This window comes from Pavona decussata, unplaced genomic scaffold, assembly GCF_977016875.1.
Source record: "Pavona decussata unplaced genomic scaffold, jaPavDecu1.1 SCAFFOLD_409, whole genome shotgun sequence".
Taxonomy (NCBI): domain Eukaryota; kingdom Metazoa; phylum Cnidaria; class Anthozoa; order Scleractinia; family Agariciidae; genus Pavona; species Pavona decussata.
The window spans coordinates 114,387-130,895 of NW_028145775.1; the positions used below are offsets into that span (position 1 = coordinate 114,387).

At 36.3% G+C, this 16,509-nt stretch overlaps 1 protein-coding gene across 1 annotated transcript in view; it reads right to left on the bottom strand.

Moving 5' to 3' along the window:
• Nucleotides 1-16,509, bottom strand: part of LOC146451024 (fibroblast growth factor receptor 3-like) — a 43,500-nt gene that overhangs the window by 7,346 nt on the left and 19,645 nt on the right. Inside the window, exons 3-7 of the mRNA XM_085099675.1 lie at nt 3,289-3,528; nt 2,684-2,947; nt 1,483-1,758; nt 805-1,095; nt 119-148 (exon numbers count right to left, since the gene is read on the bottom strand). Coding sequence (XP_084955801.1) covers nt 119-148; nt 805-1,095; nt 1,483-1,758; nt 2,684-2,947; nt 3,289-3,528 — 1,101 coding nt within the window. The remainder of the gene's footprint in view (nt 1-118; nt 149-804; nt 1,096-1,482; nt 1,759-2,683; nt 2,948-3,288; nt 3,529-16,509) is intronic.

Consider the following 16,509-nt stretch of genomic DNA (forward strand, 5'->3'; position numbering starts at 1 on the left):
TATGAATGTCACTCTTTAAATTTATCTTATTTTATTCATAAAATAAAATTATTTATTTCTGAGCTCACGATTAACAACAAATTAGAAGCATATTTACACAGGAAGCAAATCCTCTCACCTGTTTGATTTTCCAGAGGCTTAGAAGTACCTGCGAAATATACGTAGAAATGCAACGAGTTAGAAGTAAGACAAAAGCTGATACAGCTTAAAGGCCTTATACCTTATAGGAGAAACCTTTTATACATGACTTTTCTACACTAACTTGTGAACAAGGAATATTATGAGTGGTTTTAGTTTAACCAATTGACATACAGATCAAATGAAAATAAAATGGAAAAATAAGTTGTTATTTACAGTAAATCCAGATACCGCTAACAAGGCTTGAAAGGTAGATATCTGGATCTTATGCCTTAAAGACTGCATCAAATATCAACAACCCTTACTTTAAACCAACACGAAACCGCAAAACATAAAATGTACTTTCCAATGTGGATAAGAAACGTTGTGATCATGAACGGCGCGTTAATTAACTACATGGCTGCATTTGAGACAGCTGCACTAACTAGTTAATCAAGCATTTCTTTTCGTTAACGAACTAGACATGGAAACTAATTAATATATCCACTCCCCAAGAATCTCCAAGCAACTTCGACCTTCTCAATGTTGCCTTTTGTTCTTTCCTTGATTTGTATAACGCAGACTTTACAAGATTCTTACTCCAAGCGTTTGTGGAATTTGCGAATCGAACATCCTACAAAATCCCCGAAAACTAAGAGAACATTTACATCATTTGAAGTACCTTACCTCCAAATACCACCACAATCTTGATTGTATCTTTGTTCTTTAAACTTTCTCCATATTTATTTGTAGCGGTAACCACAAATTCGTACTGCTTGCCTTTCTCCACTCTAACAACAAATTCACGTTTGGAAATATCATTTATAACATCCACCATCGTCCAGTGCTCATCATTTCCTATTCGTTTGTAGATGGTATATCGCATGATGACAGCTCCATTGTTATTTGGTTCATTCCATTTCAGGGTCACTTCGTCATCTTTTACATCGGCTGTGATAACTACAGGCTCTGGTGCATCTGAGTGGGTATTGGAAAAGTGACCAAGCTATTAGTTAATAAATTGAAATTTGGCGCAATTCACTGTTGAAGGTTTTGCTGGTTACCACAGTAATGACCTGCAGTAATAATAATATAAGCCAAAGAGAGTGAGAGATTTAAGAACAGACAAAGGTAGCGACACCTTGCAAGCAACAATACCTTGTTTTGCGCGCTCGCAATATTTTTCCTCGCCTTTATCATTCAGACGCATGGCAATTATCTCCCCGCAGTTCCCCATTACCTGAAAGCCTAAACCAGGCTAGAAATAACGTATTCGAGAGAACAGAGAACATAAACTTGGACCAAGGATGACACCACAGGACCGTGAGAATGTGTAAAGCTACGTCGGCTCACAGTAATTCTAACCTTCAAATTTTGTCTTCATTTTTTCATGACTGGCATTTCCTTTAAACACATAATTCCTGGCAGAAACCATCACAGTGTAGTGGGTATTTTTCTGTAGCTCTCCAATTTCGAGGCTCCTCCCTGTAGGGTCAGTAACGTTTCTTTCCTGTAGTATGCCTACTAGGTATGCTGTTATAGGACTCCCTCCATCATCAGCTGGTGCAGTCCACCTTACTGTCAGTGAAGAGGCTTGAATGTCTGCAGCTGTTGATGTGATGATAGGGGAACCTGGTGCCGCTGAAATAAAACAAAGCATTTCTTGCTAAATACATTGTTTGAGAAATATACTCATCCCAAAGATGAGTGCCTCGGGGCAGTGGCGAAAATGCTTACCCTTTTCCTGATGAACAATGATTGCTGAGAACATTATTTTCCGCCAATAACAGACCATTAACCAGACGCACACTGTAAATGATACAGCTTGGTTGGGGAGCAGGGATAGCGCAGTGCTGAGAGCACTTGCCTCCCACCAATGTGGCCCGGGTTTGATTCCTGGTGTTGACGCTAAAATAATTTCTGCCACTGAGAAAAACAAAAACCATACACAACCATTGGTGTCCGTAGAGCGGGACTACACTGCTCTACGTCCATAAGTGGGCTGTATATGTTAAAGTAGGGTGAGACTAGACTCACCCCCTCACCCCCTAAAAAAGCAAAACAAAACTCTGTGGTCTCTCCTAAACTACAACAAAAATAAACCAACAATCAAATTAGAGATGAAGCTGCACAGCGACGTTTAAGCATGGTTTATGTTATAATTTTTTCTCGTTTTAAACCATTGAGTTTCACGCAAATGTCAGTCGAAGTACCAAAGAACACAATATTGGTTATATTTTCCACTCATACTAATTAGTTGACTGTGAAGCTAAATCCGATGTTTTGAAAACTTCATTCAATTTTTAACTAATACTATTTATCACTGATTAGTCAGTTGTTTTATAATCTGTTTATATATCTAAGAATTGCTGGTGTAAGAAAAAAAGTGACCTTCACATAAGTGAAGCTTCAAGTGACTTATAAATAGTACCAATTGTGGCTACATGTGATTTGAACTTGGAATCCTAAAAACAGCCAGTACACAGTTCGCAAGAATATCGTATTATATATATTTAAACAGAAATATGTTAAATTAAAAAGAACAACAACATAAAAGTCTACTTACTAATTTGGTGTAAACGAAGTGTGTCAGATGCAGGAGCAAATCCATTGTCAGCTGTACATTTATAAACTCCAAAATCTTTATCAGAATTCATTGTCACATCCACTGTGCTTTCTTTGACCTTCAAAGAGTCGAATTTGGTTCCTTCAGGATTGTACCAGGACAGGTTTGGTGTAGGAACACCATCTGATACGCACTTTAACCTCACTGTCTGACCAACCCATGACTTGGGCACGGAGGAGGAAACGCTCTCAATAGTAGCGGCGTCTGTTGATAAAGTAACAACTAAGTGGTAACTATGCAACATATAATTATTCAATGCATTCATGAACAAGTGACCTAGAGATTGGCAAGGGATGAACGAAACAAAAATCAAATCAGCTACAATATCCAAAAAAAAAAAAAAAAATAAACAAAAACAAAGACCGAAAAAAAAAACAGCCGTTTTTTAAATGTTAGCAAGAATCAGGAGAATCAATGTCAAGGAACGTCTTTAAAAGGATACCAAAACAGAAGGAAATTGTGCATGTTCAATACATCTTAAAACTAACGTCTTTATCGTAGCTTACGCAAAAAATAAATGAATTCACTCGACTTTTAAAACTCACACTGTACAGTAACGGAGACATCAGCACTAGCTGGCTGACCAATATTGTTTGTGGCAGTACATCTGTAAATCCCTGCATCCTGTGCACTGATGGACAAGGGCATTATGACAACTCTGTTATCAGAAACTCTCGTCCAAGTGATATTTGGGGCTGGAAAACCTCCAGCTGTACAATTTAGCATCATAACATCTCCATCATTCACAGTTTGGTTGGCTGAGATATGAGTGATGCTTGGTGGGACTAAAAAGTTAACACAGTGATAAAATTAAAGGCCAAAATATAATAAAATGCTGTAGCTAATCTAAGACGGCGGAGAACTGGAGTTTTTAATAAATGTGGTCGCTGCCCGCGCAGTTTAATCCCGTGTTTGGAGAGGAAGAGGCGGGAGGGGTGGGCATGGATACTTCTCGCCGGAATTTCAACATATTCAACTTATTGTATTAATATGTGCGCAAATTCCATCAAACCTTGTGACTTTTTTTCGAGACTGTTTTTTTTAGGGGGGGGGGGGGGCGGAGGGGGCGGGGGAGGGAAGAAATTTGTTTTAGATGAAGAAACAGTAACTCTTCCACAGTAACTTCCAGTATTCTTTTATTCGTTTTGGTTACTTTTGGGTCGATTGTGGTGGCATTTCGGAGTTTTTAGGGTTTAGGTTCCAAGATGGCCGTCGTTTTCGGACAACTTTGGATCTCAGTATCTTTCAGTTTTGATTTGTTTGAAAGTTTTCGAGATGTATAGGCGAATCCTTGTTTACACTTCTTGCCTCATTATCATATGCTAATCACTATCTGATGACGCTAATAAAATAAAAACTCTGAAATTTTGAAAGGGCATAACAGTTTCAGTTTTCTCTGAAAATTTGAGCCCAATACGTCGAATGGTTTCGGAGAAATTCTCTTCTACAAACTCGAAATTTTACAGAGAATGTATGGCTCATTACTTTTTTTGCCAGCCAGCAATTTCGCAGTTTTTGATGGCTGATATTTCCTTCAATATTGCTTGCAAAGAGCTGAAAATTGCAAAAAGTGCTTAACTTAATCAGCTCTTTCAACTTTTGCATTTGGTTCATATATACGGCTAAGGCTTCTATGAGTTAAGTCGTATGCATGCTAATGAGGAAAAATGTAAACAATGACGTCAGCAAGGATTCGCCTTTATTATCATTTTCTATTGGTCGCAAAGTGGGTCTCTACCGTGTGACGAAGATTTAAGGCATATATATAACTTACTGTTTTAAACTGTGTTCTGTGTGTCACTTACTGAATAATGCATCGTTCATTTATTCACCCGGCTTAAAATGTTCCGTTACATTTATTCCATGGCGCATATGCCACACATGACATTCCAATCCTAGCTGTATGCAGTGTTTTTGTCCCATGAACCTAGTTTAATGGCCTTAGCACCTAACAGTCTCCTGTAGCTGCAGTGGTAGAGTCAGCAGTCAGCGTTTATTTTGCCTTCTCTGATATATTTACAATTAACTGAGTGTTTAATGTATGGCGAGGTGACCTCTAGAAACCACCAGGCTTTTAGTTGAGGCCACCTCGTACCTAACAATATATGCTTACATAGTTTGTGCAACAAGTGTGCGGCTTTGCCAATTCAGTGAGCATCCGAACTAGTAATCGGAAGGTATTAGGTTCGACTCCTGATAGGAGCACTTCAGTTGGATATTTTTTTATTTCGAGTAAGCCTGTGTAACTTACTGAATGATACACCATCCATACTCTCCATTATTAAATTAATGATATAGTAGTCCAAACCCTACTTGGGAAAATAACACCTATTCGTAGCGCATGATCACTTTCCCAGCCCCCGCTGATTATCTGACTCTGGATATCAGAGGATGAACTTCTGAAATTTTTTTCACACATTATATGAACTTTACATCACTAATAGGACTGAGTGGAGTCCAATTGCCGGTCGCCCGATTTTGTTAACCACCGGTATGATTACAGACAGAATTGGACGACACGAACTCCTGTTACCAATTACTCATAACTCTAACACAATTTGAGAAAAAAAAATTGGTGAATGAATAGAGGACAACAGTTTAGTTAAGTTTCAAGATCGATTTATAGGGACACTGTCACCTAAGCGCATGCGCTAACTCCTCAGATCGAAACTTGAAAAGTTCAGGCTGAATTTTTTCAAGTTTGAAGTGCCAATTTTAAAATGGCGTCCACTAATGGCGGTGGTTACGGTGGAAAACGGAGAAACTCCGCAATAAAAAGGCGATTTAGGTAAGAAATCGAGCTAGGAAGAGCCTGGGAAAGATATCATAACAGAATATTTAGGAATGAAAGTATATTCAGTCGTGCTTTGAGGTATAACACATCTCACAAGATACTGATTTGCAGGAATTTGTGGCCGACGATCGCGTTGCTTGTGCAGTTTGTGAGAACGTGTACACTGCGTTTACTCGGTAAATGAGGCTTTTCTCTTCATTTGCCCTCGTCATAATTCTTTCACTATCCGGCTTAAAGTGATTCATTGTGGTAAAAAAAAATTAAACAGTACTGGGAAACGAAATTAACAAATACTCGAAGTTTACCACTGAAATTATAATCAACATACTCGAAAATCGCACTTCAAAATGGCGGTAACTGAGTGGAATAGGGCAAAATGTTTGGTCAATTTGAGGGCTCTTACCCTACAAATCGTCGTTCGCAGATAGATCTACAGTCCGTTAGCGATCAAACAGTGTATTGAGCTAAGTAATCTGTTGAGATATTTTGAAGAAAACAATATTTGTGCCTTAGCACAATGTACTAAATATATATTTAAGTTTACATTGAACCAAACTAAATCGTCGCCTTCACAAACGAATTCTCTGTTTTCGGCTTTGCAAATTTTCGAGATATGTTGGAAAAAAAAAAAACTATGTCAGCCGAGAGTATAATTACAAACGGCTCAAAATCGGTTCCGGTCGCGTTACAATAAAGCCGGCAAATGGTGATCCCCGGTTAAACAGCATAATTTTTGGCCTATTTAACGTCGCCTTTAGTAGTTAGATATATGAGGCTTTCGGCACACTTTTGAAAATTTCACTGAATTCATACCTGATTCAACAATGAACTCAAAAAACGTAAATCCTCGGTTTTTCAAAAACCTAAATTTTTATCCTCGGTTTTTCAAAAACCTAAATTTAGGTTTTTCATAAATGACACCAAACTGACCCCCAACTCACAAACAATCATCGATTAAATCCAACCAACTCATCAATCGCTGATTTGAATGATGAATACAATATTTTTGAACACCAATTTGGATAAAAAAATAATCATTATGGTTGTTGTGTGACTGGATGCCGTTACTGTCACGCGTGACGTTGTGTGACTTGTCACGAAAATGGACAAAACCCTGAACGTGGGGTGCTCGGTTGGCTGTTTACTTGCCTGGCCCCAGCCAGGTCTTTTTCCCGCCGCTGATAAGGCGGCTGTCCCTTTCCCAGTTTACCTCTGGGACCGAGGTTGAGTCCTGGGACGAACTCTGAGCACCCCGCTGTAAACCAGTAGGGCCTGAGCGGGCTCACCCTGGAGGTACCGTCTACTGGAAGACATCCCACACTACTCAGTAATTCACCATCTGCACAAGCCGTTAAACAGGTTTCAGTCAGGGGCCAGCTGACACCACCCTAAAGCTTCACCAGAGTTTGTGAACTTATATAACAATGGCCCGATTACCTATATATTACACTCAGTTCTGAAATTTTTACACTTGTGGTGCTATTTTTCTGTATATTGCGTAATATTGCTTGATTTGGATTAACACGCATGCGCTTTCATGCATGTTCACGATGACACAACCCAAAGCGGACTGGACACTAGTTTGTTAATACACGTGTCGGCCATTTTGTTGCCATTTTGCGAAGAGCTTGTGTTTTCATGTTTATGGCTCCTGTTTTGGGATTTTTGAACATTTATTTCTCCACTTTCATCGTTCTGATGTTTGTAGACGCTTTTTGAGGTAAGAATATCATTTATCTTGCACACAACAATAGATTTTTTTATTGAATCGACTCGCCATCGAATATTCGTGAGGCCGTGAAATGATTTTACACATCGACTAAATCCTTGATTGGGATCCAAGAATTAAAGGTATCATTGTATCCTTTCCACTTTACCAAAGCTTGTTTCTTCTTGTAATCTCTCCTGATAACTTTATCGATTCTGAATTTCTCCTGTTTGGCTTTTAATAATTCTGGTTCATAAAAACTCCCTTTAATCTCTTCATTATTGAGATCTTTCAGTTTATAAGTGATTGGATTCGTGTATTGTATTTTATCGATAATGAAGACCTCTTCTGACCAGTTTTCTATATAACCCCGATCAAACAGCTTTCTTTTATACTTTGATATTCTAACCTTTTCACCAACTTGGAATTTTGGCAAAGATGATAATTGCTTCAAATTGCCAAATAGATTGAAGTAAACAGTCCCTTCATTCTTTTTCTTGGATGCTTCTGTCGGTGTCATTTTTATTGAACTGTGTTTAGTGTTATTATACTGCTTCAATATTTTAGGCAAAATATCCAGATACATTGTATTGCCTTGAGCAGTGAATCGTTTCCACATTTTATTTTTAATCGTTCGATTCCATCGCTCAACAACTGATGACTTCTCTTCATTTTCAGTCGAATACAGTGTAATGTTATGTTTATTGAGCAAGTCTTTGAAATGTTTGTTGTAGAACTCTGAGCCTTTATCAGTCCACAGATACTTTGGTTTTCGACCCTCTTTGAATATGCTTTGAAATGCTTTAGTTATAGTCTCACCTTTTTTATCTTTTAATGGAACAATCCAACCGTATTTACTGAAAACATCTATAGTCGTGAGAAGATACCTATTACCTTTATTCCATTTACTGAATTGTTGCATTTCAACAAGGTCAGCAGCCCATATTTCATCAATATTATTTACAATAACACGCCGCCGAGTAAAGTTACGTCTTATGGGTTTATGCAGCTCATTAGCTAATTCTTCTTGCCAGTTTTCCTCTTTACCCGACGGCTTTTGACGTTTTTTGGAGCCCCAAGTCCCAATTTTGATTTTGTATTTATTGCATTTTTTGCCAACCAATGTCCTCATTGTCGTTCGGAATATGGAACAGCATCCAATGACTTTACCATCTTTTTGTCAGCTTTTAATTTACATTTTTTTGTCATCTTTGCAGACTGAATAATCAACATCATGTTGCATGGCTATTGCATCTGTTTTGCCTGTTGGTTTATCATATATTTCCAATATTTGCCCTGTTTTGGGGTTATATTTGACTTGATTTTCCAAATCATTGTATGGGCCAGTGTATTTATGACCAGGTAATACCCACCCAGCTTTGGGTTTTGGGAGCTTACCAATCATTTTGTGTATATCAATTGAACCACCGCTTTTGGGTCGTCCTTTGATTCCCTTTTCATACTCATCCCAATTTGGTGTGTGCCAACCAATTGCATCATAACTTGAGCATTTCGGTGTGTTGTGAAATTTGCTTCCAATTTTTACCATGCTTTCACAGGGATAATTTTTGTATTTTTCTAATGTATTTTTCCCAGCCTTGCCAGACCAAAATTGACTCGATAATATGCCAGTATCTGTGCTAAATGCACTTTTGGCAATGTCTCCAGATTTGTATCTATCAAAGACTTCCTTTGTTGATGGAATTAATGTTCCAACAACATCCATCGACTTCGATGCAACCTTACCTGGTGTGCCAAATTGTTCTAAAATTGTATCTAAATTACCACCATCAAGTTCTTTTCGGTCAGTTTTGTACCTTCTTTTTGGTCTTACTTTGGATGATAATTTATCAAACATCTCTGATCCAGTCTTTTGAACAAAAGGTGTTGCTTTAGAGATAGCATAATCAATAGCTTTCTTCTGCAATTTAGGGTTTCTAAGTGCTTCAGACCCATAATATCGACCCATTTCAACTGCTTTCTTTCCCATCCATGGTAATGCATGGTGAATTAACATATCAGCACCAGTTGATGCTAAAGTATCCATTATGCCCCCCCCCCCCCCCCCCTTCGGAGGGGCTATTTAGTTTCCCTGTTTTTTAACAAATTTGGTTTTAGTTATTCCACATTCAGCACATGTACAGAAGAACATGAGCCGACCATTTTTGGCTTGCTTGTAACCTGCAGGCTCAATACATTCAGTTTCTTTCTTTTGTTTAACACAATATGATTTGACCATTTTATATCACTATATTAGATTAATTATCATCAGAGTCAGACTCATAATCCTCTGACTCAGAATCTGTTACCAATGTACACCATAAACATAATTTTCCTGAAAATTCTGTGTATTCATCACACTCTTCACAATATCTTATATCAACCATTATACAAATTAATTAGATAATTTTTTAAAATATTGGATTATAAAATTATGATTGACACTTTGATTGTTCATGTCAAAATGTGCATTGTGGATTGTTTTCAATATACTTGTACCCTTTTGTCTCTCAAATAAATAATACAAACACCAATAGCCACATAATACTGAATCTCTTTCCTGGATTTCATCACCTGAATACATTAATCGTTTGCCACTTGTTAACATAAATTGCATAATTTCTTTTGGCATAATTAACCCAAAACTATCAAAATATTCTACATATTTGTCTCCGTTTCGATACGCAACCCAATGTGTACCTGGTCCAATCTGTGAATCCAGGTTAATGATACCAACTTCATCTTTTTTCATCTTTTGTGGTAGATTATCTCTGCTGTAAATGCCTCTGAAGTGTTTTATTTTGAGTTTTTTGACCCAATCAATGAGTTCAAAGTTACTGAGTGGTTTATTTATGAATTTCCCAGAATGTCTCCGATTAATGGAATCCCCTTGAATGGACTGTTTTTGCCTAATAACAGACCTTTTCCTTTTTTGGTTTTTTTTTTCCCTTTGCCATATTGATCCCATGTACAGAAAAATGGAGGCGGTCGATAATTAACTGGTAGGACCAAACCACCATCTTTTTTGGTTGTGTTTGGAACAAAAACTGGGACCGATCTTCTGGATCTACTTCTATCCACCTGCAAGCCTTTACCCATTAATGCATTCAAAACCATTGGAATGCCAATTGAAGCCAGTAAAGTACCCAAAAAACCTCCTGATTGTGCCTTAGTTGGTTTAATTACAATCTGTCCACCAGTATGTATTGCATTGACAATTTGCTTCTTTTGTGCTTCAGTGAGCCAATCTTTGTATTTTATTAATTGATCAATTTTATTTTGAGGAATGAGGAAACCACCAACTTGTTCTCTACCAAATATTTTATTGACTCCCACATTTGCAAGCCCAGAAAGTGCTCCAGTAGCTAATGGTCCAACTGCTTTTGCTGCCATTGGTAGTAATTTTGTGCCAATTTTGAATAATGATGACCAAAGACTGCCTCCTTGTTGTACAGCTTTTCGTATCTGTGTTTTGCTTATTTTAATATCTGCTCCAGTTTTGTTTTGCATTGCCTTTTTCAACCTATTTATTTGTGTTTTGGTTAACATCAGCTGATCCGGTCCAGTTAATTCAGAATATAATAATCTTATTGTTATTGCTGAATTGTTTTTTAATGCTTTTGCTAGTTTATCTTTTTGCCCAATTGATAAGTTTACTCCGTGTGAATGATAAGTTGTCATATCTTTTATATAACTAACGTTACATTAAAAATTTATTCCATTTATCGAAACAATATTTTACCATCTTTTTGAATCAACTCAGCATCTTGCTAATATAATGTCAATGCATAAACTGAATATGCAGTTGCAGTTGTGCCAGATAATTCATAGTGGAATGTCAGCTTTGTGGTACCATCTTTGATATCCATTTTTTGTTTTGTTAAATCGAAATACAAGAATGGGAATAGTGTTTTGAAATTGTTGACATTCAATAAAGTTCCTTGACTGTACTCATTGTTTGCATGCACATATTTGAGGACATCTCTGTAAACTCGAGTCAAATCAGCTTCTGGAGTGTAATGTACATCAGGATATTCATTACCATTAGCCACAGATAAATGACAATTCAACAATGTTCTGGGATCTGTTGATACACTAAATGTATTGTACAAAAATGGATTTACTGTTTGTGCAGCAAGATTTGCATCATTGATAATGAAAACAAACACATGTCTTGGCTTTGAAATACCACTTGTTATCTGAAAATTACCACTTCTTTGTGTTGATGAGTTGCTTCTTTCCACATTTTCTCGCAAATAAACCCATTTATGTGGCTTCAAAAACTGACTCATATACAGTGATTGCCCCTCTGAATTGAAAGTGATTCGTGGCACAATAAGCTCCATTCTGGTAATAATTACACGACAATCAGCCCCAGCTTGCCATATTAGAATAGTATCAGATTCAATCTGCAAATTTAATTCCAATCTTGTTGATGGTAATAACTCATCCATCAATGCTTCAAAGAATGAGTATCGATTCAATGGTATTTCTGTATTGACAACCACTGATAGACCCAAAAGTGCTTTTCTTGTAGCAAATCCTTTGTTGTACAAAGCTTGTGCAGGTCTCTCTTCAGCACTTCGGTTTGTATCCAGATAGAAAAACTCATTTGTTGCTGTCGATTGAGCATATCCTAGACTATATTCCAATAGATTCTTAATATTTACACAATGATTTGCATCATTACAATCATATACCATTTTACCATTCAATCTTACATCGAAATCATGTATAAGACTGTGTGAACCATTTACAATACCATTATGGTCTTCATCTGCAAGATTTGCATTCTGCATTGTTTGGACTTTAAAACCAACTGATATTCTTGCATTATACCAATCAAAAGGGGTAACTTCTCCTGTGTTATCGACTACGAAACGATAACCATCTTTCTTTTGTGACCTATTATTCCCTGGATTACCAGTATTCAATGGTGTCTCCAATTGGAAGAATACATCTTCGTATCTCTCAATGTATTTTGGATTTCTGAATGATTTCATTTATACAGATATGTTACATTATTTTCATTTTCTCCTTCTTTTGAGTTTTCCACCGGATATCATCTGATTTACTCTCTCAGCTATTTGAAAATCAGTCAGTGGCTGCTCCATTTTTGGTTGGCTCATTGTCACTGATTTTGTTTTGGAAGGTTGTTTTTTGCTCAATAATTGAATTATTTTATCACCTGCTTTATTACCAGCAAACTCACCAGTTTTGGTGACTGCTTTTTCAGCTGCAGTTTTGGCTCCTTTCTTAGCTAATTCTTTTGCTGTTTTCCCGAAAAGTTTTGATCCAACTGATCTGAAAACATCCATAATTCCTTCACCATGGATATGTTTCATTGCATAACGACCCAATTCTGGGTCAAAACGTGGCTTAAATTCACTTTGTCGGACCATATATTGATATATTATATTAAACTAGACCTGAGAATCAAGCTCATGAACCAGTCAATGCCATTCAAGTCAATTGGCCGACCCAAAGCGTCAGTCACTGTTATCCCCATTTCTGAAATAATTGATTTGGAAACTGGGCTGAATAATGCTCTTTTTGGCTCAAAAGTAAAGGGATAACTCCTTGTTAAATTGTCAGTGGGTATCATTATCAGTGTATTTGTGAATCGTCCATCACTGAGGCTATCAGTTATTATATCACAATTAATGTCCAAAACGTCAATATCATTGGTAATATTTGGCAATTTTGTCTCATGTTCAGTTTGGTTAATTAACTTTGGTTCAAATCCAATAAGTGCTCCAAAATCAGAGTTTCTAATATCAAGCTTCCATTGGTTGTCTAGCTCAATGACAACTCTATATGATGAAAGCACAAAATATGGATTGATGCCCTTGCTGGAAGATGGTTTATCTCCATTTTGAATTATTGATTGAGTGATATAATCATCAAGATCATCATATGAATACATTCCATCAACAAATGTGATTGTCTTCCATTTTGTACCATTATCTGGGCTGTATTTTATTGTATTATTGTTGTATCCTGCATTGACATTATGCCACGAGTATGTCATTGAAACTCGATCAACAGCTAGCTCATGTCTCATTGTTGTGTCAAGCTTCAATGGTGGATCAAATTTGATAATAAAGTCTTCAGGCCGACTTCGACCTATTTTTTGTCCGTTAACAGATGAAATATGTATCGCCCTTTCTTGCATATATATAGTTCAGTTATATAATTAATTATATAACTGATTGCGCGACCTAGCGAATTATATATTGTTGAAATAAATCAATGAGTTGTTTGTTGTTTATTAAGCCAAGTTGATTCAATTTATGGGCTATTTGTGAAAATTCCTCTTTGACTCCATTATTGCCAGCCAAAATGGATCCACCAAGCAATTCCATTCTGTCAATCAAATCATTAGCATCATTGAAATAAACAACACCAGAGCCCAATTTCTTGAATTTTTTGCTGGATTTATGGATTGGAATCTCACTGAGTTGGTTCAATTCATCGAATACCATTTTGGCAATATCGCTGTATTTCTTCTTTGAATTAAATCTCTTGGTCAATAAATCGATTGTATCGAAATCAACCTTTTTGTCCATTACTTTGCGTTTATCTTTTGTTGCCACAAGTCTGAGTTGTCCCATTAATTTTGGAATATCAATCATCAGTCCACCATATTTCCCAGAAGATGATATTTTGTATGCATTTCTCTTTGGTTGAGTATAACCAGAACCTTTTTTGATGGTTTTCATTCCTTCTGGGATTATTTTAATGCGTCCTCTGTATTTTTGCAATAATTTTATATCTTCATCTATTTTATCAATTTTGTCTTTATTCTTGGTCTTTCCTTGACCCTTGGATAAAGGACCCTTCTTTATTCCAAGTTTTTTCAACATTTTGCCAATATTAGCATCGTAATCCTTGATGTCAATATCTCCTTGCATAGAAGCTTGGAGAACAGAACTCGGAGGTGCAAGATCGTATTGCATCAATTTTTTTATCTCATCAACATCAAAACCAGCATCCAAATTTGATTCAACATCAGGTGACATCATTAATGGTTTATAGCCAATTGGTAGCTTTGCTTCTGGTGATTGTGGTTGTGGTTTTGTTTCAGGTTGATAAGTTAACATAGCAATGTCTTCCAAACCTGAAGTCAACGCTTTTTGGTTTTTCTCCAATTGTTCAATCAGTTTGTCTTGTTTTTCATCAATTGTTTGTTTTGTTTCCTCTTGAGCTTTAATAATTGGTTTGAAAGTTTCTGATAAACCTTGTTGTAAATCTTGTTTATCATGCTTGTACTCCTTCAATGTATCTCTAACTTGTTTGGTTATTGTTCCAGCCTTAATCTTGGTTTCAGATAATTGTTTTAATCTTTGTAGATCCATTATATTATTAACTTATATTAACTTTTTTAACTTATATAATGTATTGATATACATGGAAATCCCAAATTATGACAGACATGATAAAAACACTAATTTCAAAAGATTGTATGGTTACATGCCAAGTGACACGTTTCGGATGTTAATATGTGGTAATTCAGGATCTGGAAAGACAAATTTATTGTACCATATGCTGATGAAACCACTTTTGTATTATGATAGAATACATTTATATGCCAAAAATTTGGAGCAACAAAAATACAAGGATATGCTACAAACATTGACTGATATATCAAATAGTGTCGGGTATAATGTCCTTGTTTGTAGCATTGATGATATAATTCCAGTGGAGGAATTGAAGGATGATGATGCCCAGAAGATAGTAATATTTGATGACTTTATTTGTGAAAAAAACCAGAAGCCATTGATTGATTATTTCATTCGTGGCAGACACAAGAACTGCTCTGTTATTTATCTGAGCCAATCGTTCTACAAAACACCAAAAGATATTCGACTCAATTGCTCTCATTTCTGTGTCTATGACTTTCCTAGCAGCAATGAAAGAGGTCTGATATCCCGTGAGTTGGGTGTCGAAAAGGATAAATACATCAAAGCAACCAAAGAGCCATTTTCATTTCTATATGTTGATAAGCCCATGAAAAGAATTAACAGGAACTTTTATGGAACAATATAACCAAATGATATAAATGGGAATATTCAACGAACATAGTTCATCGTCTTCTTTCACAACGGTTCCTCTTCAAGGAGCCGCTGGGCCTCAAGGAATAGGGTTTAAATTGACCCCAAATGGAAATTATGATATACAAAACAAAAAACTTGTTAATGTTAAACAAGGAGCTGATCCCAATGATGTTGTCACAAAGAGCCAAATACAATTGTTGGATAATGCTCCTGGTGATGTGCGAGCTAATAAAGCAGTAATTTACAGCAACAGTGGAAGTGTTCATACCAATAGTATTTATCTACAAGACACGCCAGACGGCGCTGGTAGCTCCAATGATGTTCGATTATTGACTGAGCATCAGTCTTATGAAAACATTCATCTTAATATACCAGATTTGAAAAACTTTGATGGCCATGGTGGACGAGCTAAAAGCCAAATAATGGTTACATCAACAGAACAACATATTACTGGACGGAAAACATTTTTTGATATTAGTGTTTTAAAACCCGATAATAACGATCAGGCGGCGAATAAAAAATATGTCGATGATGAGATTAAAAAAATACCATCACCTGATTTATCTACATATTTGAAAAAAGATGGCACTGTTGAAATGACTGGAAATCTGGATATGGGTAATCAACAAATTACTAATCTTGGAGCCAATATACAAAATACATATGATGTCGTTAATTTAGGTTTCTGTGATACTAAATATTTGCAAAAAGTCTCCAATAGTGACCTCGATATGGACAATCATAAAATCAAAGATATGGCTCAACCAACTGATGATAACGATGCTGTTAATAAACACTACGTTGATCATAACTTTCTCAACAGGTTAACACCCAATGCTATTGGTGGTGATTTAGATATGAGATGTCATAAAATAATGATTCTCGGAAATCCTTCCAATCCCAATGATGCTTCCACTAAAGCATATGTTGATACAGAAATAGCTAAAATACCATCTGTTGGAAGTGATTTGAGTGTATATTTGAAAAAAGATGGAAGTGTTGCAATGACTGGAAATCTTGATATGAATAATAAACAAATAAAAGATATGGCTCAACCAACTGATGATAATGATGCTACTACCAAAAAATATTTTGATGACAAATTGGAGCAAAGTCATCTTGTCAGCAGCCATAAAACAAATGAATTCAAATATCTTACAGATACCGATGAAAGCAGTTCAGAATATAATATCACAGTGAATGGAAT